Source organism: Parasteatoda tepidariorum, chromosome 9 (assembly GCF_982258835.1).
Source record: "Parasteatoda tepidariorum strain Cologne lab strain chromosome 9, Ptep-v5.0, whole genome shotgun sequence".
NCBI lineage: Eukaryota > Metazoa > Arthropoda > Arachnida > Araneae > Theridiidae > Parasteatoda > Parasteatoda tepidariorum.
The window spans coordinates 41,792,425-41,818,039 of NC_141763.1; the positions used below are offsets into that span (position 1 = coordinate 41,792,425).

General features: G+C 28.7%; 1 protein-coding gene across 3 annotated transcripts in view; it reads right to left on the reverse strand.

Moving 5' to 3' along the window:
* Nucleotides 1-429: 429 nt before the first annotated feature.
* The window catches only part of LOC107443042 (E3 ubiquitin-protein ligase HECW2), a 42,322-nt gene continuing 17,136 nt past the window's right edge, over nucleotides 430-25,615 (reverse strand). For all 3 annotated transcript variants that reach the window (XM_043044913.3, XM_043044912.3, XM_071186879.2), the window contains 17 exons: nucleotides 25,439-25,536; nucleotides 23,535-25,293; nucleotides 21,239-21,390; nucleotides 19,882-20,032; nucleotides 17,655-17,850; nucleotides 14,673-14,755; nucleotides 11,824-11,926; nucleotides 10,819-10,980; nucleotides 9,894-10,213; nucleotides 9,078-9,205; nucleotides 7,823-7,943; nucleotides 7,028-7,141; nucleotides 6,079-6,330; nucleotides 5,721-6,000; nucleotides 4,339-4,453; nucleotides 1,237-1,435; nucleotides 430-732 (listed from right to left, as the gene is read on the reverse strand). In XM_043044913.3, the coding sequence (XP_042900847.1) occupies nucleotides 621-732; nucleotides 1,237-1,435; nucleotides 4,339-4,453; nucleotides 5,721-6,000; nucleotides 6,079-6,330; nucleotides 7,028-7,141; nucleotides 7,823-7,943; nucleotides 9,078-9,205; nucleotides 9,894-10,213; nucleotides 10,819-10,980; nucleotides 11,824-11,926; nucleotides 14,673-14,755; nucleotides 17,655-17,850; nucleotides 19,882-20,032; nucleotides 21,239-21,390; nucleotides 23,535-25,293; nucleotides 25,439-25,536 (4,345 nt within the window). In that variant the 3' untranslated portion in view covers nucleotides 430-620. The remainder of the gene's footprint in view (nucleotides 733-1,236; nucleotides 1,436-4,338; nucleotides 4,454-5,720; nucleotides 6,001-6,078; nucleotides 6,331-7,027; nucleotides 7,142-7,822; nucleotides 7,944-9,077; nucleotides 9,206-9,893; nucleotides 10,214-10,818; nucleotides 10,981-11,823; nucleotides 11,927-14,672; nucleotides 14,756-17,654; nucleotides 17,851-19,881; nucleotides 20,033-21,238; nucleotides 21,391-23,534; nucleotides 25,294-25,438; nucleotides 25,537-25,615) is intronic.

Sequence of the window (25,615 nt, forward strand, 5' to 3'; positions counted from 1 at the left end):
CAAAACTCTTCTGATTCAGTGAGGACATTTCATTCCTTTTTAAAGATGCAGAAGAATGGTAAAACATGACTAATCAAAGATCTAAGGGTAATAAAGAAGGCATTAGGCAGTGCTAGCAAAGAGTTACTCGTAAAAAAGATGATCATGCCAACTAACTTGAAGTTTCCTATCGCTTTCCACCTGTATCCACCACTTTGCTAGTTTTATTAAAATGCGATATCGCAAAGACCACAGAAGTGTTTTACTTTGCGACGACAGGTAATACTTAAATTTTGAGGCAAAGTGACTGCAGTAATGACTGACAAAAACTGGAGGGTAAGAAAGAGAGAAGGCAATATTTTGTTTATTTTCAATAGAAAGAAAAAAAAAGAGTTTCATTTCATCGCACATAGTGAGCTGGTGAAGAAGCAGCACAATCATCAGGAATTATTTATTTTTTGATTCCGGTAACTGCATTTCATCGATTGTCGAGCACGAGTTGACAATTTGCAAGCACGTAATCGCTTCACGGCAAGAGAAGCAGTGGCAGCCAACACGGAGCCCTCTTTTACCATTTGAACAAGTAGCTTTTGATCAAAGCATTTATGAAATTTGATTGTTCAGTTATGCTAAAAAGGAAATCACTCTATACCAAATGTGCTGGATTCTTCAACTGCCAATAAAAGTTTTTCATAAAGCATCTCATAAGAAGTATATGGTGGAAGGTCCAAACGGTTGAAACAGGTATGAGCTCTAGTAAAAGAAAAAATGGTTACAATTAAAAATTAATATATAACAATGGTAATCAATGGAATAGTAGCACAAGTTATTAATGATATTATTGTGACATAAAAAAATTAAAATACATATTAATTCAAATTATTTCCATTTTTCTTCATACAAAGAAACATTATAAAGCACATCAATCACTTCACTGCCCACGGTATCAGGGATAATTGTGACAAAGTGAAAAACCCTAAAAAATTTTTTGCAAAAATTTGATATAAAAATATCAATTTATCCTTATAACATTTAATAAATTCAGTAAAGATTTAATAAAGATTAAAATTATTCTCAGGGTTTAAAATATTCAATAACAGACTTTTTTTTAAAATTTTTATTAGCAAATAAAACTTTGATAACATCCTGAATGCATAGCACTCCTAGACTAATTATAAAACAGTAAAAAAGTTAACTTAAATAATAACAGTAGCACAATATTCTTTATAGTAAATAAAATTAGGACAAATGATTTACCTTGGTAAGCTAGTTGGTTTTCCCCATTTTTCTATACAAAACCTACGTGGACCATTGCTACCACGAAGAGCGGCAAAACCCTCATACGGTACGCTCGAAGTACCAGTGACAAATTGCAACAATCTAAGCCTCCTTTCATTATCAAACTTTTCAATTGCAAGCCAAAACCATTGTATGACAGGATGATTGTCATGATAACCTAAAACAATTGAGAATAAAAATATATAAAAACCTGAAACAAGGAAATATTTCGCAATTATTAAAAGTTTTTAAGTTAATACTTTTTTTTACATGTGGTATTAATCTTATAGCATAAGCTCTATTTGTAACCTTTCAGGCCATAGCCTTATCTTATTCAGCTTTAACCTAAATCATGAGTTTTATTGGCTGAGATTTCTGCTTTAATCTTCACGACTGGTGCTATTTTTGATAGACTTTCTACGTGTGCTTTGAGCATTATATAATTTAAGCTTGATTTGATAAACTTTTTTTGAAGATCTGAATCATGAATTTACATAAGGGGCCTCTAGCATTTATGCGGTGGTCATCTTTTATAACATTTTAATATTTAGAACACATGGAGGGGACCTAATCAGTACTAAGCCTTATATCAGCCCAATGGGCCTCTAGAAGCAAATGATGCCTATGAACTTCCATCCATCTTTTCAAATATATTAAGCCATGAATAAGAAAATATATCCAAGAAAATCTGAAGTAAGAGTCTTCTTTTGACTGAAAGTGTAGACAGGTATGTAGGTTGTATAAGGGACAGGTTGAAAAGTTGAGGCAGAAGTCTCAAGTTCCTAAACTGGGACGTCCAATTGAGAACACTTCAGAAACGATTAAGAATAATAGATGAATCTTGATTAAGCACTTAAGCGACGGTAGGGCAGGAAAGAAAATTAGTTTTTTAAAATCGCCTATTGTACAAGCTCAAATTATGGCATCGAAAACGGAAGAGAAATCGCGCAATTTGATAGCGTGAAATTATTGGACTGTGAAATATGTGGTAAAATTGCATTTTCATCTGACAATTCACTAACTTCTTTTTTTTTTTAAATCTTGATATCCTTGACAATTCCCAGGGCTTATAACCGTCAATGAACTTTCAGAGATACAGTTTTTTTAATTTCCAAATTTTCATTCCAAATTTAACAGAATCAGAGTTTAGAAAAAGATTTTCTTTTTTATTAATTTCACTTCGTTTCTATTTTTAAAACATAATGTTTATATAAGGAGTAATAAAACTTTGTCAAGTATTTAATTATAATGTTACCAATTTTTTCTTATCCAATTTACTTTTTTTTCATAATGAGCTGGAAAAAAAACTAATCAAATTTGGATTTAAACAGATGTTTTATAACTATCTTTGGAATCATTAAATTTGTAAATTCATTCATTTTATTTTTGATAAGTTATAAATTTTAATATAGTAGTCCAGACAAAGCTTGACTGTTTTTGTATTTTTTCCCCACAAGCTCAGCCAATTACGCTTTGAGTTATAATTTACTAAATACTATTATTACTACATACTATATATATTACTATATTCCTAATACTATATTAATAAATAAAAAGTCGTATTTTAATATTTTTCATATTCCAATTAATGTTTGTATTTCCATTTCCCCTTTTTTAGCTTTTCTTAGTAAAGTATAGGCATATATTTTTCTATTTATTTCTCTTTCACATTCTCTTCACTGATATGCATTTCCCAAACCCCCTCATAAATCAAAGAGAAAACGAAATCAGATTGCCCCTCTATTATGTTTGATTGACAGCAGTCTATCAGAAAACCACCCTCTCTCTCGGACACACAGGAGAGAATAAAAAATTTGTCCCTTCCCTGCTTTTTCTTCACCTAACGATCTTTAAGGTCAGGGAAGAAATATCAATTTCTGGTTTCCCGGTTGTTTGGATACCGGATAAATGGTTCTGTACTGTATTATGCAATATGATTAAGTAATACTACAGTAAGGAACCGATTATCCAGAACGATCGGGACCATAGCTATTCCGGATAACTGATTTTTCCGGTTTTCTGAATCGCTACAAAAAGCCGTTTTTTTTTTTATTGTTAAACCCAACTAAAAAAATAGTTTTTTTGGAAATAATCTTAAAAAGAAAAAACGATGAAGTAATACACTAATGATTATTTCCAAAATGATGGTAAGATCTTACAAAAAAGAAAGAAAAATCCTAAAATCTTATGAGGAAAAAAAAAATTTTTTTTTAAAAAATGGCAGGAAAATTTATCGAATTTCGTTTTCTGATTTTTGGATAACGGGTTCTGTACTGTATTAACAGAATATAAGTACAAACTCAGCAGAGTAATTCTCAATCAAAGAAATATGAAAGTAAAGAAACCGTATAATGATTTGGTTAGAGATGAATATTTTCAAATTTCTGCTTTAAATTAAGTACATCTTCGACAAAAAGCACAATTATTGGAAGGTCTGAGCTAACATTTATGTCATTTCATTAAAATCTTTTTTGAAACAAAAAAATAATAAAATTTAGAGAATTCATTATAAATTAAAACAAAATTTTTTGGATAAGCATTTTAAAATAAAAGAAAAAGAAAAATATTACAAATATGTATGTCAATGGTACCTTGGAAATAACATTATCATAAAAATATCTTATTAATAATTCTATTATAAAATTTGAGTTTCAATTTTATTTTTGTGGTAGCAGAGGGTATTTTTGCGAAATTTTGTAACTTTCACTATAAGAATGTAGATAAAGAATGTTAAATGTTATAATAAGAGGTTCAATTTTTCGTATTTTTGTCAAAACATATAACAAAATAAAAGTATTCAGCATTGGAAAGTAATGCTGATTGAAATTTCAAATCAAAATGTAAGTGGAACTTTAGAACTCAAGATTTACAACAATTTTGCTTTTCAATGACAAGATTTATAACAAGATTTCAACAATATTGCAAATCAAGATTCCTTATTAACTGAAAACTCAATTGCTTTTAAATATTTCAGTCTCAATAAAACTCCTTGTTATAAAAATACAATAAAATTTTAACTCATTAAACTATGATTTTATTAAACAAAAGTTAATCAGAATAGTTTTTTTTTTTGGATAATACCTGATCGATATTCTGTATTCTTGCGCCAATCACAAATATCTATTTCAGCAGTACCAGCAATAACAAGTTCTAATTCACGGGCATCAAACACTGACACAAGACGTGGATCAACAACCTTATAATAAGAATATACTTTATAAATAAGAAACATATGAATAATGAAGAATTAGCTTAAAATCAATAAGAATAATATCGATAAGTGGCATTTAGTGGAACGTGATTTAACTCATTTAAAATGCAACAACAGAAATATTAGAAACATATGCCAGAGCCGTGATGGCTCAGGGGATAAAGTGTTCGCCTTCCAATAAGGGGAACGGGCTCGAATCCCAGCTATGGCTGATCGACATCCGGCTTGCACCAACCACAATGCTGACGTAAAATATCTTCAGTGCTAAAGGGATCATGGATTAGAGTCCTCTTGCCATCAGGCTAATCGTGGCAGGCTCTCAAGGTTTTCCTCGCCACGGAATGCAAACACATGTTAGTTCACTCAAAAGAGTCCTCCACAAAGGCAAATTTTCCCTAATGCTAGATCCAGAAGTTCCCTTGTCTTCTGGATTGGATTCAAAATGACAAGGATACAGAGTTGAACATTAGTAGTCGTAAACCCAAAACTGGAACGTCTGTTAAAGGATGGTAATATACATACATACATATATATACGTACATATATACATACATATACCACCTTGATCAAAAAGCTCCAGGAATGATCCCCGGGTGGCGCTACCATCGTTCCGATTTGAGTTTTGTTTGTTAAGTTGGTACATCTGTTGTTGATATTCCCTCTAAATCTTAGCGCCGTAGCTTGATATTTGCAAAAGTTACGTAGCCAAGAGTACAGGTTTTGGAGGTTTCACTGTATATATATACATGCAGGCTTCCCACTTTATTTCAGAAATAAACTAGCCCTACTTATCCAGACATTTCAGAAATATTTCATCTTTACACTTGTTTACATAAGAAAAATAAAATTTTTGTATTTAACATACCAACAATTAAATTTTGTGAGAAATAAAATATAACTAAAGTATCACTGAAATGGAAAATTTTCTTAAGGAATAATTTTAGCTTGAGTATTGATAGTTAAATACTTTTACCGGAACTTCTAAGACTGATCAAGTCGAGGCATGACATAAATTTTTCAGGTTTCTGAAGAAAAAATTAGTATTGATTTTTACCTGAATTAAGGCCAAAATTAAATTCCCTAACAATTTCAGGTTTTCCTTAGTCTGGATAAGCCCCAGAAATGTCTTTAAAAAATAATAATATTTTGACAGAAAAATATATTCATAGGAAAAACTACCTCCAGTATAAAACTACTACTACTACTGCCATTATTTCCAAAAAAGAGTAGTTCTCATAATTAATGTACTCACCTCATAGAATCCTTTAACAAGAGATTCTGTCTGTTCTGCGACTCCTCTTTCTAGCCTCCATTTCACCATCCTTTCGATGTATTCCTTTTTATTTCTTTCAGCTACTCCAACATTCTTCCCATTCGTCTTCAGCTCCTTCTCCACTATTTGACCGGCAACTTCTTCAGTGACAGAAAATGTCAAATCCAGACCCATGTCCGATATGTCATTCTCCTTCAACCACAACAGAGACTGGTGAAACTCTGCATCCAAATATTCTAAATCACTCAATGAACAAGGCCTATAAAAACAAGACACATAATATACCATGGAGATACTAATCACATATCCTACTTTGATAGAAGAATGGATGACTTACAATCTTAAGAGGGCTTTGTAAAATGGTCTTGTAAAGAAAGCATCCAGGAGATATTGATGTACTAGCGCCAGACCCAACACTCGACCACTGAATCGGAACCATTCGTGCTGATTGTCAACAAAAGCAGACATTGGACTTACTTGTACAGTGTAAGTATCGTTAGCAGAGTACTCAAATAAGCCATAATAAGGATTGAACAGTTCTCGAGATAACAGGAAAAAGAATTCACGAGAGGGTCCACCATAATCCAGCCTAAAAAATTTTATAATTAATTTTTTATGAAGGATAAACATAAGTCCCATAACACATTAAATATACATATTTTTTTTGCATAAATACAACTCATCAATAAATAAAGTGCCTCTTATAGATCATGTAATGAATACTTACTCTGTTGTTTTTAAAACATTAATGCACAATAAGTTGAATGTATTAACAGGAACATAACAATTATAAAATAATTTAATTCTTGTACGCAATAAGTAGGCTGGTTGAAGTTTATTTGTGTAAGAGCCAGTAATGATTAAATTGCTCTAGGCACTAGACTTAATGTTTATTAGAATAAGGATTGTAATTCTATTGTTTTAATAAATTTGATAAGATTGATAGGGTCACAAACAAAGCTGAAAGGGTAAGGTTGGAATAAAAATTGCATTTTTTTGGCATATAGCAAGATAAGGACAAAATTTATAACATGAGGTAACATAGAGCTATATAATAACTTTCAGTGATTACAAAATATAATATCGTGAAAAATATATCTTTTACGTTAAAGTAACATACTTAGAAAACAAACTTATTTATCTTCCTATGATTAAAATTAATACTTTACTCAAAAAAATAAATTATAAATTGAGTTATTTTAAGAAGTATACTATGAGAATCAACAAATTTTTTTATTTGAACAATCAATGGGAAAGAAATACATTATAAATAGCATCATACATACCCTTCTTCACCAGCAAAACTAATATAAAGTCGAGATTTTTGTAAATCTTTTTTGGAAGCAGCCATAAGTTTAGTAAAGGCATCTTCAAGAAGATAATCCCTTCGAATGTTCAGTCTAAATGTGGGGGAAATAAGTAGTATAAATTTTTGATCTTAAAGAAAAATAATATTTTTTCATTCTTTAACTTTTGCATAAGAGCATTCGGTAATCACAGTAATAGTGTGAGAATAAAATAAATCCATATTTAAAAATTGTGAATAAAAATATATATTTGGATGTCTTAAAAACAGTTGAAATTAAAAGAAAAGTACACAGTAACAAACAATTCAAATAATTTTTCAAGTCATTTAAAAATAAACTTTACAAGGTAAATATAATATCTCTCTTTCTGATATACATAATGAAATATGATGATAGTTTTAAATTTTTACTAGTAAATACTTGCAAGATATATTTAGTATGTCTAAATATACAGCTGTTTATTGTTAGTTGAACTGAAAAATTCAAAATTCACTAGGAACAATTTTTTTTTTTTTTGGTAAGTTCTATTTAAGATAAGAATAAAATAAATAAATTATTTAGGAGTATAGAAATATTATTTCAGAACTATTGTGTTCAAAGTTAATTGTTTTAAAATAATTAAAAATTCAGAAATTATAAATTTGATTTTCTTCAATTAATTTTACAAAATTTACAAAAATCCACTTAGTATTACACTTTAAATGATAATCAAGCATTTAGAGCTTTTCTGCAAAAAGAAAACAACAAAATCTACTGAAGACAAACTAGACTTACTTCATTTTACCAGGACCCTGACCATAACCCTTTGATTCTAACTTCCTATAGAAATTACGGAGTTTGGCTTCAAAGTCTCGTCTGTAAGGAGCAGGGGCACGTACATTTGCTCGCTGTAAGCCTGAAAATCGAATTACAACGTATTATGAAGTAAATACAAGTTCTTTTTAAACACCCGAAAAATATTTTTTAAACACTTAAAAGAAAACATATTTAAGCTATACATTTTCAGAGACTTCATATAACTTTATCAAAATAACTTGCTTCTGGTTAAGAACTATTTTGTGATTTTACTAGCCAACACAATGTCTCATGCAAAAGTTATACAGATACAATATGGAGCTGTTCATTCTGTTCTTTAAAAGAAAATCCTAATTAAAAAAATAATTAATGAATGACACTTACTACTTCTAGAACTGATTGTAGAATAAAATATTATGAAGACTCAAAATCGTAAAAGTTGCAGAGCTGGAAAATTTATTCAAAAAAATATTTAAATGTACGACATATAAATGCACGACCTCATACGGCAAGGGTGTCACAAGACTGTCTCCATACTGTTACTACCCTTTCTTGGTCTCCAATCGAGCATATCTGGGATAATTTGGGAAAGCGAGTTGGATATCCCACGAGTTTGAACGAACTAGAGGCAAGGTTTGAACGAAATGTCTCAAGACATCATACAGAACTTGTATGCCTCAATGCCTGATCGCATCGCGTCATACATTCACACTAGAGGGGGTCCAACAGGGTATTAACTCCTCCGTTCTTTTGCCTTTTTCTTTGAAATAAATTATCCTTTTTCTTTGATTTTCTAATCATTTACTTATATCAAAGTAGTCATTACGTATGTAAAATTTTGTTTCAATTTGATGACTCCTTCTTGGTGAGATAATTTTTTTGTCCATGAGTGTATTTTGTAAGCCTTCAGTCATCAAGTCAATACGGCTAATTATAGAAAATTTGAAAGATTAATTAGATTATATTAAGATTTATATATTATACAAGTAAAGAAATTAATTTTGTACAAGGACTAATAATAGCACAATTTGTTTAGGGTTAAGATAAAAGGAATTTATAAAAAAAATTATAAAATAAATAAATAAGATAAAAATCAATTTTATAAAATTCATGTAAAATTGAATGACATAAAATTGATTTTAATAATGTTGATTTGATTTTAACAATTGATTTAAATTAAAATATATTTATTTAAAACTAGTAATAAAAAATGTATATAGTAACAACAGCTTACCAGGAGAAGCTTGCGGTGAGGGCTGAGGCGACGTTCGAGGCGAACGGTGGCTGCTGCTACTACTACTACTGCCATTATTTGCAACGAACTGTGCAGGAATATATGACATAATTTCTTGTTCAAACAAACTAAAAGCAAAATATTAACTAAGGATTATAAAATCACTTCACTTTTAATAAAAATTACATTATTTTATTGGTTATTTCAAATATAGTAGATCCTAGTGATATCCTATTTGTCATGTTATAAGGAAAAAAGAATTTAAAAAAACTTTAGATATCTTAATAATTTTAAATGTAATATACAACCTACAAGCGTATCAGGATGACTTTACTTTAAATTGTTATAAATTAAAATAAATTTTTTTTTTCTTCTTAAAGGCAAAGAAGCTCAAATTTTTATAAATTTTCCAAAATGCTTTTTCTGGAAAATATAATACTGAAGTTATAAAAAATTGAAAATAAGCTTTTTGGCAGATTAGACTAGCAGTTCTCACCCCCCTTTTCAGCTATGGTAACTATGGAGAGGCATCTGAAATCATTCTTGGCGTATGCGTGCGCTGAAAATGAATAAAATAAACTGAATTGCAGTTCTCGAAAAAGAACTATTATAAACGCTGAGAATAGTTATCATAGATACATAATGCTTTCATTTTAAATCAGGTAATTTTATTTTGAGTTGAAAATTTTGATGAAAAATACCAACAGATTTTCTATAAATGCATTTTTTTTCCAATTTATACAACACATAATGATTAAAGAAATATTTTTTTTAAATCTTACTATTTTAAATCTGCATTAAAAACACTGTGCATACCTCAGTACGATAGTTAAATCAATATCATGACTAAATCTCTCTATTGCAGCTGTTCCATCAGCTCTTACAGCATTCACTTTGTCTCGCAAAGCTTGATTAGATGCTATGATTGGATGGCGCTCCTTCAGTATATCCATAATATTTGGCTGACGTAGAAAAGCTACAACTTTATCATTGTATGCAGTTGGCACATGGGGGACAACATGAGGCACTGTCGTAGATGAACTTGTAGCAGGTCTTGGTGGAGGCACAGGACCCTGATTGGTTGTTGCAGTAGTGGTGGTGGTGGTTGTTGTAGAAGTAGTAGTTAATGGTTGTGGCTATAAAAATAGTTTCATTAAATTCAATATGATTTGAATATTTTTATTATATAAAAAATATCAGTTTATACAAACATATTATATACTTGAACTAATAACTAATGAATAGTATTTGCAACTAGATAAAAAAGGAAATAAATGTAACACTTTACCTAATAATTTCTTCAGTCAAATTACATAAATAAATTTAATTATCCACATTATACTACTTTAGGTAAAATGACACGGTACATTTTATGCAGTACTGTTTACTTCTTATGCTCTACTGTTAACATGTTAAGAAATAGTTTTTGTTGCAATAAAATTGTAAGTTTTTTTTTCCATAAAAAGACCTAATGCTCAGTAGGTAAATATTTTTCTGTTAAAAAAAATTACAGCTTAAAAATTACCAATATAAAAAAATTGAAAAGCGAAGGAAATGTCTTTTTTTTCTCTTTTTTTAACTGTTATTGACAACCGAGTATAAAAACCGATTTTATTTACTTATTGCTTAATTTTTATTAATTTAATGTTTTACTTTGAATAATAATAGAGTATCAATTATAAGCATCTTAACTCAACAATAGTTAAAAGTTACTTACGACAGACTAATATAAAATACATACTCTAGATATAGTGTCAGGCCTTATTTCTTCTTCTCCAGCACTTCTGCTCCTTCTTCTAGCAAGAGGCACAGGTAGTTTATTTGGATTTACAAATGGTGTATCAATTGGTAATCTTGGATCAATAAAAGTTGTACTACGAGTGGTGTGGTCGATGAAAAATTGCTGCAAAAATTATATTTTATTAATACCAGTTTTTTAATGGAGATAGTAACAAGCATTTTTAAAATTCATTTCAAGATTAATTGAGCTTATATTCAATAATTTTTTCATATGTATATATTAAAAAAATAAACAACTGTTAAAAAGAAAACTATTTCTATTACAACCCTTATATATAAAATTTTCAAATTCCCATTAGATAGCGAAATCTGTTATGAATCAATTATTAGAATTAATGAAACAATAATTGTCATTTGCTCATAAAGTTATGACTCAATACTCAAATTACTTTGGATACTTAGTCTCAAGCAAAAAACAAAAGTCTACATTTAAAGGTGAGAAGAAAAGACAAAGTATAACTTTATGATAACTTAAGGCAACATCTCTTTCGTGAAATATTAAGTATTCGATTCAGCAAAAAATCAACTGAAAGTTGTTTTGAAGATCACTTCAGGTAAATTACATCTGATATACAGACGTTCTAACAGGGATATGGTCACTCTAAATTATTCAAATGATGTAAACTTAATTTCAAAACAAAAATAGTGAGATATTTAAATTACTAGATAGATATCAAACCTTTAGAATCAATCTGTATTTACCAATCTGTATTTTCTTTTTTTTAAATACTAGACTTTGATAACTAATATTAATATCAAAAATAAAAATTTTATCACCATTCAATAGTAAAATTATAACAATTATTATTATTTTTTTATTCTTTATTATGAAGCTTTAATCAAAATTCTATTATTGTGCCCTACATTTTGATAATGGATTTACATTTTTTAAAGAGTGAAAATTATTTTGTCATATTAATAGTAATAAAAATAATAAACTACTTACTTTTCCGCCTCTATCCAACTTAGTTTCCCAACCTCTAGGTAAATCTCGAGCTGTATCAGCAAATTTATTTAAAAGGCCCACCAAGTCTCGGTTATGTTGATATCTGAAATATACATCAAATACACCAATTGACATGAGAAATATTTTATCAAAAAATGTTTTAAAACTTCTAACATAAAACACAAAGACTTATTCAATTTTAAAGTTATAAAAACCTTGCCACTAAAATAAATTTGTGCTTTAAATAATTGGATAGTAAATTTAAACATTCAAGTAAATTTAAACTTCAAAATATTTTGAGCTAAAATAAAAATAAAAACCTTTAAATATCATGTAAAATCAAACAGTCATAAAATAAATTTGAATATTAAATCAATGCTTCTGCCCAATTATTCATATTCAATCTTGTAACAAAAGATAAAATATAATAAAATATTCCAGTCTAATATTGCAGTATGTACTGATAGTGCTGTGGTCAAAATATACAGTGAACTGCAAAAAAATTATATTAATAATTTATTGATTATGTTGTATATTTTATCTCAATTTACTACATCACAATACAGAGAAGAAATAAATGGTAGTAACGAGAGAAGAAGAAAAATGGTAGTAACGACAAAAGAAATATATCATATAAAAGAGAAATAAATATTTAAACAAAATAATATTCTTTTCTCACTTAGCCAAGTAAGAAAGCTATAATTTTTGTTTAAATTATGCAATTAAAAAGTCAATAGCAGAAATTTCTTATGAAAAATCCCTGTTTAATTTTATGCATTGCAACTGCATGATGTGAAATATGCAAAAATAAACATAAGTGAAATTTTAGAAGAAAAAAAAGGGCTTACCTGAAGTTTTTATGGAAATTAAAATAGAATGTTGTTTTCTAAACATATTAAAAAATACTGAAGAGATAAAATTAAGAAAAATAATCTCTCTTTATTAATGAATTATTTACTTATTATTACTAATAAAGACTAACTTGCTTTTAGTATGTAATTTGCAGTTTCTTCACCATATTCAAACTCTGAAAAATGTCCCCTTCATAAAATTCTAATTTTCAAAAACAATCCATTCACAAAATTTAAATTCGTAAAAACTGCCTCTTTGCAAAATTTCTTTTCGTAAAAATAAAAATAAATAATCGCTACACAGCAGATTCTTGGAAGAAAATTAGCAGAAACATAATTATACAACAGCGTCATCACGAATCGAACGTGTCTAAACTCAAAGTTTGTGGATCATAATAGCATCCAGCGTCCTGAAGTTACTATGGCATTATCACGAATCAAACAAGTCAAAGTTTGTAACTCCAATTCGAGCGTTGCAATAACATTGAATTGAAAATATTAGAATTTCAAAAATAAAGTGAAAAGGGCCGAAAAAATTATTAATAACTCTAATACATTTGTAACATTTTTCTAAAGAAAATCATTTATCAATAATTTTTATAAATAAGTTAAATCATTATTGAAAAATAATCAAAACTTAGCTGTATTATTTGTATGGGGTATAGGGAATAAAATTTTAATAGAATGTCAGAAATCGATAACTTAAATTTGAACTGTGTAATAACATCGTATTAAGGATGTTGAATTTCGGAAAACCAATTCATGTGGAAAGGGTCTAATAAATATGTAACTGCCGAAAAAACTGTCATCAAATGATCTAAAATTATGATGGAAATTTCATAAGCCTAACGCTTCAAAAAGTTATAACTTTAAATCGAAATTCTAAGTTCATAAAAACACCCTATTGAAAATATCAGAATTAGAAATATCACGTTAAAGAAACCAAAAACAATAAGTAACTGCGCTATCAACGGCTAAAATTATGACAGAATCATCACAAATCGAACACTTCAAAAAAGTGATAGTTCAAATTTGAAAATCGCAACTAAGTAATAAGTATATTTGAAATTTGACCAAAGAACGATTAAAAAAACAATTGAAAAAATATGAGAACCTACAAAAAATAAATTAATTAATAAATTAAATAAAAAATAGTGATTGCTAAAGCTAAAGGTTCTTAAGAAATTTTGAAGAAAAAAAAATAATTTCAAATTTTCACAAAATTTGACTCTAAAAATAAAACCTAAATCAACCCCAGGATAATACCATATTGCTTTATAATTTCCAAGTGTAATAGCAACCCCATCTTTCAAGAGAGTTTTTTTATAATTAGTTTAATTAAATTCATGTAACAAACCTTGGTGATAAAAGATAAAGAAAATTAACAATAAAAATCATTAATAATTTTAAAGAGATTATAAAACATTATTTATCCCAATAAATTTCTTAATAAAAAATAAGAATAGACAATCTGAAGTCCATCCATCCTATCTTTCAGAGATTCTAGCAACTAAAAACCTTTTTTCAGTTGAAAGTTTTCTAAGTCAAAACCATGGTTTGATACAGTTTTGTGAAATTTAGCCCCACATCAAATAGATAAAAATGAAACTCTTGCGAAGGAAAAGTGTTCTATGGCTAATGTTAGCCCAAACATAGCATGTTTGGCACTCACGAAATCAAATTCCCTGACTTTTCCAGACAATGGTTCAAAAATGTGAAATTCCTTTACTTTTGAACAATTTCCAAATTTCCCGATTTTTCTAGGTAGCATAGCATTAGTATATATAATTGTAAATAATTTTGTATTTAGCATTTTATATATACTCAGTAGCATTAGTATATATAATGCTAAATACAGAAGATACTATTAGCTTCTCATGATAGATTGTCACACACACAAAAGGGTTAAATTTATCAAAATATGTTTATACAGAAAAAGTTGTAATTTTTGTTTTTTACTTTAAAAACTGAATAATAATGTTAATCAGCCAATGTTACCTTTCAAATCCAGTAGGGTCCCTTCTTATTTTAGTTATCATATGCTTCAAAGAAGAACTTCTGTTATATACAGCAAGTGCTTCCTGGAAAAAATTTTAAAAAAAGGAAGTTAAGTTATTTATTTCAATAAAAATATAACTTTTAGTAATAATTGGTAAAAAAATATTAAACTAAATAAATGAATGTTAATACATTTAGAAAAATATAAAATTTTGTTTTAAATTAAAAAAAATTTTTTTTTTAAATTTAAAAAAATAAAAAATTTCAAAAAATATAAAAAGGAACTTGAAAACTTAACTTTTAGCAATATTTTTAAAAAAAATTATAAATAAATGCATGTTAATACATTAAAAAATATAAGATTTTGTTTCACATTTTCATTTTTTGTTTCAAAAAAAAAAAAAAACTAAAACACTAAATTTTAAAAATACTTTAAAACAATGTTAATTCTTTAGAATACAATATAGAATTTTTTCTATACAGAACAGAAGGCTAATATTTTTGTTTCCTTCCAATTTCTAGAATAGGAAACAGTTAAACAAATAATGTATGTTACAATAAAACAAGCTAACACATTTTTCATACATTAAAAATTGTAAAATGACTTTAAATCAAGCCCTTTAATATTATTTTGGTACATATTAAAATTAGTCTCTAAAATTTTGAATTAGTTATTAAATAGCTTGGCTTAGCACAATTCATATCATCAAGAATAATAATTATTCTTTATCATAAATTATTTTTCAATTAGGCAGTCAAGTTTATGTTTAATTGCAAAGTAAAATTTTGCGTTGATGACTTGCATGATAACATTTCTTTTCTTCTTTTTTTTGCAAAATTTTTTTTAAAATTCATACAATTTCTACAATACTTTTCTTAAATTAACTAACAAGAATAAAACACAAAAAATGGCATAGAAATAGAAACACTACAGTTTCAGTTTTATAAATGAGAACTTTCCTCAGTGTTGAGAAACTAAATGGCAGAAGAGGAAACATCACAATAATTACCAAGAAAATAAAAAGGATATAAGAGATAAGTGTAAAAACTTTAATCCCCATAAAACAATGATGTAGATGGGCTGGGGAATAGAGAAATGAAAGATGTAGAAAATAAATAATTCCTTTTCTGAAATTTAAATACTATTAAAATTGCAAATTTTCTTTTGAAATTTGCTGGTTTAGTGACAATGAATAAAATATAGAATTTGTTTTTTAACATTTCCAAAAATTACAGAAACAAATTTGAAACAGAAAATTTCTGTACAAAATAATAGCCTTGACAGAATAAAATAAATTGATTATTGGAATAAAAGAAAAAAAAATGAAACAACTTTCCTAATTTGTACTTTTTTCAATAACTTTCGAGGTAAATAATTTTTTTTATTAATGCTGGTTTATTTGTAATAATAATTGTTTTAAAATTTCTATGCTGGTTTGATTGTACGCAGCGGAAATGTGTAAGATTTGAAACAAAAAGTTTTTAGGAAAATAGTTTTCTATGAAAAAATGTCTTTAATTTACTTATTATTCACTTCTAAAATATTTTATTTAATTTTTATTAGAAGATGCAAAGAATTTTAAACCCCTTGCATTTTTTATTCTAATTATTTTCAACTTTTTCCTCCGCCCAACCACACAAAAATGAAATGAATTATTTTTAACTCAAAAATTTCGATTTCAATAAAGTAAAAAAGTATGTATGTTTTAGATGAAGAAGTTAAAGCAGAATGAAACCAATTAGATTGTTTAATGAAGGGGGAAAAAATAATCATAAGAAAGAAGAACCTGTACACGATTAGTCTCTAAGAATAAAATCCTTTCATTTCAAGGAATGAAAAAAGATAAGAGTAATCATTTAAGGGGGCATTTCATAAACATTTTAATTCAGCAAACTGGATGATTCCTTTAGAGAAGTCAAATCGGAAGCAAAACAATCTTATAAAATAAAAATATTACAAAGCAAAAAAAATAATAATAATAAAAAGTTTCAGACAGTTTAAGACTTTTTCTTTGTCACCATGTTTAATAACTTGGCACCAATCCAATCATTTTTCACCTTTTGTTAGACTAAAAATATTTTATATGGTGTGTTAGATATTAAGCTATTGCCACATGGTATAAAACAATACTCGTTGTAAGTGCTTTTAATTATTTTTGAGAAGTCATTAATATCCTACTAGGTGCGGAACAAGTTTTCAATGTATCTGAAGGTGATGGGGGTCTTATTAGACCTATATTGTGACATTAACAGCAGAGATCGGTAAACTGTGCTTTAGGAGGCATCGGTAAACTGTGTTAGAATTTTAAATATTAATTACAAAATTACTAGCAAACCCATTGAACTGAAATTGGTGCCTAACATCATAAAATGGGATGAAGCTTTGTTTAAAAAAATAAAATAAAAATACCATCCAGGTTCCTCATTGTCAAGGTTCATATCAAGCAACCTGAATTAAACCAGGCTAATTAGACAATTAATCAGGCTCATTGAAAAATGTAGCTGACTCTGAAATCCCTGAAGTTTCCAGACTGCGGTATCAAATACCTATGATTTTCGTAACTGGTGGTATCAATTTTATAATTAATTTTTAAAACATGTCTTATTCCAATGCAAAAAATATATCACAAAAAACCTATATTTGTTTTAAAAATTAAAAATAATGAAATTTTTTCACAAATTTAAAGATTTTTTTTCTTCATAAGAATATTGGAGTTATAGACATTTTGATTTTAAATTCAAATTACTTCATATTCGTAGTCAAATTACTTCGTCAAATTACTTCATATTCATAGGAGTGTTGAGTATTTAAATTAAATTTCCAGATTGATAAAATTCCCTGTTTATTCAGTTACCACCCTCAAAATAACAGATGTTTTTTGCAAAGAACCTAAGATATATAAAAGTTTAAATCATTTGAAACCAATAAAAATTTTAAATTATACATTGCAATGCAAGATTTAAAACGGAAATTAAATTTACATCATTCATATGAAGAACATTTAAGAAGTCTGGACGTGTCAAAAAACGGACAGCGGGTGAACGCATAATCAAAACCCTTTGATTTTCTGGGCTGGATGAGGAAGGCACTGTTGTTGTTGAAGAAGAGGCAGGAGTTGTATTTGCTGCAGTATCCTCATGGGGACGTGATGTTATTGTCCTACGAATACTCTGATACCTGGAAGCAAAGAAAATTAAGTTAACCAATAAAAATTTATTAGCCTTTATACAGCAATTTTTTTTAAAAATAAAATACATGGATTTATTACATTTTTTGGAAAAAAATTATAAAATACTTGATTTTATTATAGAATAATATTAGAGTGGCTATAAACACTGAGAAAAATACTTGATTTTTATTATACAGGGATGAGAGTAGTCAGAAAGCAAAAAAGAGGAAATCCAAGAAAGAATATATGTATACAAAAATTTAAAAAAAAAGAAAAGTGAGATTTTTAAACTTGTAAACCATGTGATTATAAATCCCGATGATTAATTTTTTTAAATTGTATAAATACATGAATATGAATCACATGCATTTAAATTGAGAGAATATGAATCTCAATATGAAGTTTTTAAATCACATGAATTTTAATCTCTATATCGAATTTAAAAAATGCAAAAATACAAATCGCGATGCGTAATTTTTAGATCACGCAAATCCGAATCACGATGTATAATTTTTAAATCAAGCGAATACGAATCGATATGTATAATTTTTAAAGCACGTATAAATACAAAAATCAATGTTTGATATTACAACCGCAAAAGCGAATCACAACATTGGATTTTAAGCTTGCGTGAATCGCTACATAGGGTTTTAAAAGCGAGTAAATTCAAATCGCGATATTGAATTTTTAAATCTCGTAAATAACAATCGCAGCATTCGCAAGAAAGTCTAAAGAAAATCGATGATTGATAATAAAAATGTGATTTTAAAAATGCATAAATACGAAACGCGATTTTGGATTTTTAAATATCGTAAATACGAATCATAATGTACAATATTTAAATAGCATAAATAAGAATCACAATGCGCAACATTTAAGTCATGTAAATACGAAAATTGATGATTGATATTAAAATCGTGTGCATATGAATCGAGATATTTGCAGAGTCTGGGATTTCTAAAAGGCTTGTTTGTATTGTTTTTGCTTAGACATAATAAATAAAAATTTACTAGATTAATTGATTGAGCAAATAAATATTTTCACCACAAATCGCCAAAATGTTTTTTTTTTTTTTGTTTTGTTTGCTTTCACACCAGAAAACAGGAAGCAGTGACGTCTGAGTTACGAAAATACGAGCTATCCGACGGACAGATGAAAAAATGGAAAATCTTATTTTCTGTGCGTAAAATCGGAGAAAATAGCTAAAATAAGTAAAAATGCGGAAGGGTTAGCAGCTAGGACGTAGTTTGAATTTTCTGTTTATCTTTGAAAATCGTAAATAAATATAATTATTTATTCAATGACTGAACTTTCAAAAAAAAAAAAAAAAAAAACGGGATATTTATTTATTATTTTTTTTTAAAAAAACAAAACTTTTAGAGAATCGCTGTTTTGTTAAAAAGGCTGAAATTCAAGAGACAAAAACGAAAAAATCTCATCCCTGTATAAAGGTCAACCAGTTTTATCCCAAGAAAATGATTTTTAGAGAAACTTCAGAGGGAGAAATGAGGACTTCAATACTTTCGCTCTGCAGAAAATTAAATTACTCATAAAATATTTTAATTTGTGCAAAAACATTTTCCGCGGGAATTAGAGGGAAAAATGGAAAAATCTGTGGAAAAAAAGCGGAAATCCACGGAAGAATCACATCCCTGATTATAGAATAATATTACACAGTGACTCAAAACACTCAGAAAAAAAAATTATTTGACTTTAACATCGCAAATATCAATATTTAACAAAAGAGGTATTTATCAAAAACTTGAATAATAAAACTTTTTAAAATTGGTATTTTCACAACAAAAACTTTTTATTTACTTTAACAGAAATTGCTATATTTCTATTTTTTTTTTCCTCCTCTAATACTGTTAACAATATATATAGTGAAATTTGATATTTTTTTTAATGATTATACACGTTTCCTCAAAACAAAAATAAGCAAAAACCTTTGTTAAATTTATGTAAACTACATCAAATGAAAAATTTTCATTCTAAGGAGCCTTGATGTGTAGCATAGTATGAAACCAAGTTTTACAAACCTGCGATCAAGTTGCTGACGTTGTAATTCACTAGCTGTTCCAAGTGTCAATTGCTGTGAAGTGGATGTAGTTGGTTTCGCCCATGTAGTAGTGCGATTTAAATGATCAATGTAAAAAATACGACCATGGCTATCTACACGAGCTTCCCAATCTATAAAATTAAAATAAAGAGGAAAATATTACTCAATAGTGTATTTTTTAAAAATAATAAATAATTTTAAACTTAAGTTTCTGTAAATTATCAAATCGATGTACATTTAAAAAAGTAGTAATATAACTGCATACCTGCCAACTTGCACGGCTGTGGAGAAAAAATTTTCTTAGTGGTAGCAACATTAGCCTTTTGGTGTATTAAACCTTGAAATTTAAAGTTTCAAAAAAAGCTTTTAAACTACCACAACGAATAAATAATTTTAAAAAAATATGCAAATAAGATCTGTTTGTTGTCTTATAACGCAATAGATGTCTAAATAGTTTAGTTTTTAGAAAATTCTTCTAAACTTAATTGTTGTTTTTTTAACACTTAGCGAAATTTTTTCAGCAACTGTACAAGTTGCCAGGCATGTAATTGTTTCTTTTTGGCAAATTATTATTTCTAGAATATAATTTCTGCATGCTTCTTTCCAGTTATGCAAGTAAGTAATAATATTTATAATATAGTTTTTTTTTTAAACAAACCCTATTATTGAGAATTTTTACTGTAAAAAAGACAGTGTACTATTTTGCACTTCGAATAATTTGACCTGAAACTGGAATGGTCCACCAGAAAATCAATGTCTTTCTCTTTGTTAAATTGCTGTGGACTTCCTAGTTATACTGGATGATCTCTTTTATATCATCCGTTTATTAAATCACGATTTAATTCACGTTTTAAATCACTAATTTAAGTCAGTTGACTTTTTAAAAAATTAATCATTTAAATTAAATTCTTTCCTTTAAAAAATTTATATAAAATTTCATAATTAGATAGTTTAAATTTTTTATTTAGTTGTATACATATCGATTATATATATATTGATTTAGTTAAAATTTATCTTATCTTTTCTTTTAATGCATGTTTATTTTTGAAATAAATCCCTAAGTTATTTTGTAAAATTATTTGCTAAAATACAGTTTAAAAAAGTGTCTGCTGAATTAACAATTTATCCTGTCAACTTAAAAATTAAGGAAAAAGAATTTTAAAAAATTTTAATTTGTTTATTTTACCTTTTTTAGGATTATTGTCCACTCACGATATAAAAACCTTATGCTATAAAATTCATTTTCACCAGAGCCCTGAAGGTCGTTACATCGAATATCAACTGTATATAAAACTGTATTTAAATCTCTTTCAAAGAAAAGATTCTATTGTACTCACGAGGGGGCAGTGGTTCCTCAAGATCAACCCTCTGGTATCTAATTGTTCTTTCAGGAATAGAAGGCAAACGAGTGGTAGGAAGATGTTGCAAGGTAGCAACCTGCAATGAATCTCTGCCAGCAGAGAAGCTCAAGGACCTCGTTGCCATATTGCTAAAATTAAAACAAAAAATTTTTCATATATTAAAAATTTATAAAAAAATTGGATATTCTCTTTTTATACTAGAATATTTATAATTTATTTAACTTGAAAAGTTTCAAACATTTTATGTAAAAGAAAGTTTTAATAACATTAACATATTCAAAAAATATTTAACGTAATTTTCTGAATGTATGCTCCGAGGCAGAATTTTTTTCGGCTTTCTGTGACGAATTTCCCAAGGAGTAATATCTTTTTGCAAGACACTTTCAATTATAATAATTACTAATTTAAAGTAACAAAAGCATTCACAAAAGGTAAAAAAAAAATAAAAAATAGAATAAAAATTTATAAAACTTTTTTCAACTGTAATTGTAGTATTTTTTATTCTAATATTATGGGCGATATTCTTGCATTTTGTAGTCTAAAAAATGCATTTGTTATTTCCTTTTCCGAATTTTGTAAAACTTCATTACATGCAACAAAAAAATAATTGAAAACCCTAAAATCCATCACAGTAACAACTGAAATCGGGCATTTTAAAAAGAATTACCCCAATGCATACTTAAGAAAAGAGAACTGAAGAGGTTCTGCAGAAAAGAGAACCAAATTTTTTTATTTCCCAACTGAAAAATCTTTCTACGAGAACTCTGTATCGTTTAGCAACTATGTCACTGTAATTCTGCCACAAGGTAACACACGCTTGATGACATTTGTTTTATTATTGTGACTATTTTTTATTATGTGTTTTATTATCAAGCAAGGTTGGACACTTCATATTTTTGATTTAGTTGAAATTTTATAGATCTGTTCTTCATATAAAACTATTGGACAAATATTTCTATTACTTTTGCACAAAATAAATAAATAAATATTCTTAGGGTTCTTGGGGTCAAAACAGAAGATGCTCTAGAATTTTGAGAAAAATACATTGATTTCATGTGATAATACTTTTGTGAAATCAGCAAACCACAGTATGAACTATTATCTTGTATTCTCCTATCCCACACTAACTATTAAGAAAAATATTTGCAGAGCTTAGCACTTAAAAAACTATTTTATTAGCACTTAATAAAGCTACTTAGAAAGCTATTAACTTAGCACTCAATAAAGTTATTCAGAAAGATATTAACTTATCACTTAATAAAGTTTTTTTTTTTTTTTTTTTTGATTTAGACTGTTAAAATCAAACTCATGGCAGCAGTGAACCACAAAGTAACAGATTTCTGTATTACAGCATGCCAATGAGTACTCCTAAAAAACATCAATATATGTGTGGTGTAGCTATATTAATGTGACCTTAAAGTAATAAGAAACTGAAATATTGCATAACTTTCAACAATATTAACTGCCTTTACCAGAACTAGATTGTATAAAACTTGCTGGAAAAGAAGCCTTAAGTATTGCAGAAACAAAACCAATTCACAGATTTATGGTTACTGATTAAGCTTTTAAATAAAATAAATGGCCCAAAGCTTTGAGGTCCTTAGTTGAATAATTGAATGCAGAAATAGTTATGCGAAAACTCTTAATTGCTTTAAAAAATGTGACGTAGGCCCAATATGAACATCTAAGTTAATACCCTTGGAATCAAATGTGATTTCATTAGATTTAAATTTGATCTTTATTTCTCTATCTAGAATTTAGTGAGGGGGTTGGCAAAACATACTCGTTGCTATCTAGCTAAGTGATGTATTTGTGTATATATATTGTATTGCTAACTCTTTTCAGATTCTTAAGTCCTTTCTCAAATTTAATCAAAAAGGCTTTTCTCTAGAACAAAAAATATCTATTTATCAAATGAGAAATAAAGAGCTAAAAAATAGGAATTAAAAGCTTAGTCAATATGTATATTGTATAATCCTAACAAAGAAGTGGTAGAACACTTAGCAAAAAATTCATACAAAGAATTAAAAGAAATTAGGAATTATATTTCCCAAGTACATTTTAAAAGATAATTACAACTCTTCATATAACTATGAACTTTCAAAAAGTAAAACATATATCAATATGCTTATACTTAAATGAGAAATAAAGTAAAAATATAAATAAATTATTTTTTATGAGGTCTTATTCAAATCCTCATCATTAAAATCATTGTAAATTTGATTAGTTACACATTAATATCACCACATATTACACGTAAGAAAGAACTTACCCTAAAGAATTGCGTCTTTGAACCCATAATTCTGAATCAGGTCTGATATAGGCCAAATGGTTTGTCATATTTAAGCGAGAAGACACAGTGCTGTCTCGTTCCTCAGAAGAAGGAGATGTCCTCAATGGTGATGGACCATCATCTGATGTTTCATCTGTTGGACTCACTGGACTAAGATCATCACTAGCAGGACTGACGATCAAGCCAGGGGATACTGGTGTCTGAACACTGTCTGGTGTTGATAACAAACTTAGAGAACTGGTACTACAATGCATGCCAGTCCTAGAGATCGAAGGCATGTCTGGGGTCGTAGCACAACTCGGCAAGGACGGTTCTTGTGCAATAGCATCAGGATAAGCAAGCACATTTTCACCATCACCAGAATCGGAATCCGATCCATAGGAACCGTTTCTATGACCACTACATCCACCGCCCGGCGGCTCTTCATTTTCACTGGCACTAAGAGTTTGGGATGAGGGGCTGCTGCACGGCGGAGTAGCAATGCCAGGCACACACACACTATAACTTCCCGGTATTTCATCATTGTCTAGGTTTAAATCACCAAAATCTGAGCTCATATGATCCATTGAACTTGCCACACGTGCCAAGTCACTTGCTTCACTTAAACTGAGGTAAGTCTCATGGTCCAAATCTGAAGAACTATATACATCCATGCTAGGTTCCAATTCTGAATAATTTAAAATAGGTGTATCGCCACATTCAAAATTTACAGCTTCATTTATATTTTCTAAAGATGGACCACCTTCATGGATGGAGTCATGCTCAGGAGTTGCTAAGGGAGCTGTTCGTTGGTTAAGCGGATGTTCATTACGTGCTTGGGTTTGATTAATATAATGACCATCACTAAAGGCATCTGACCCAATTGGATGAACTGCTAAGGCCATAGGCCGAGATGCACCACTAGAAGTTCTTTGAGGCAAAGCTGGAGGTGGAGGACTAGAATCTCTTATAAGAGGCACTGATGCAGATGAAGTTAAAGTGGTACCAGTCTCAGTATTTTCAAGACATGGTGTGGCATCATCATCAGTACCATCATTCTGTTCATCAGTATCGACAATTTCTAAAAGGAAGCTATCTTCAGGTTTTGTATGTTTATGTTTCTGAGAAGACATATGACTAGAATCTAAACCCTCAGTTCTAGCAACAGATGACCCCTCTTGTGATGACGGTCCAGGCCCAAGTAAATGGGCTTTAGATCGTTCAAGGGGTCGATGACTTTTAGAAGATTTTTGTTTGGGAGGAAGTGGCGGAGGAATATCCATTTCTTTAACAGGGGTAGGATTAGGAGATGAATCAATACTGTTGGTAGTGTCTGCTGCAGGTTGAAGCACGTATTCCATATTAGTAAAGGCCACAGAGGAAGAGCCACCGCTACAAACACTGTTATTACTAGTGGTAAATGTTGTTGGTATAGATGGCACAGAGAGACGAGAAACTGATACTTGAGATGCTCTTCGAACTGGAGGAGCAGCTGCAATGCTGTTAATGTTTTGATCTGAACCAGATCTAATATTTCTAGGTTGACTGTCTCTTCTAATTGGCTCAGCACGTGATGAACCACTCACTGAATGACTTGAACCATTTCCTGATAAATTACCATTTTGCATTTGAGCTGAACGACTAGAGAGTACAATATGTTGAGGTGTATTAGGGACGGATGACCCAGTTATTTGTGAATCTGAGAGATCAGTTGCATAGATAGGATTATGAACCTGTCGAATATGTGTAAAAGGATCAACTGAAATAAAAAAAGAAATTTCAGTCAACATTACATTTCACACAGCAGAAACCATAATTGAAATATTTCAAGCTGCAAAAAGCTAATAGAATTTAGATTAATAAAAAATTTTATTGAAAAAAATTACATATCAGTAATAAGATACCTGGACCACTTTCTAAAGTGAAAGTGAAAGAAAACTGTCCAGTCACGTGGTCTGATGGATTTTTATTGCACAAATTAAAGTTGAATTCAACTGGAGATCTGCCATATGAAAAAAAATAGAGAAAATATTAAGTAGGCAAAATATATTTCAAGACATATTTAATAACTTGGTTAGGGA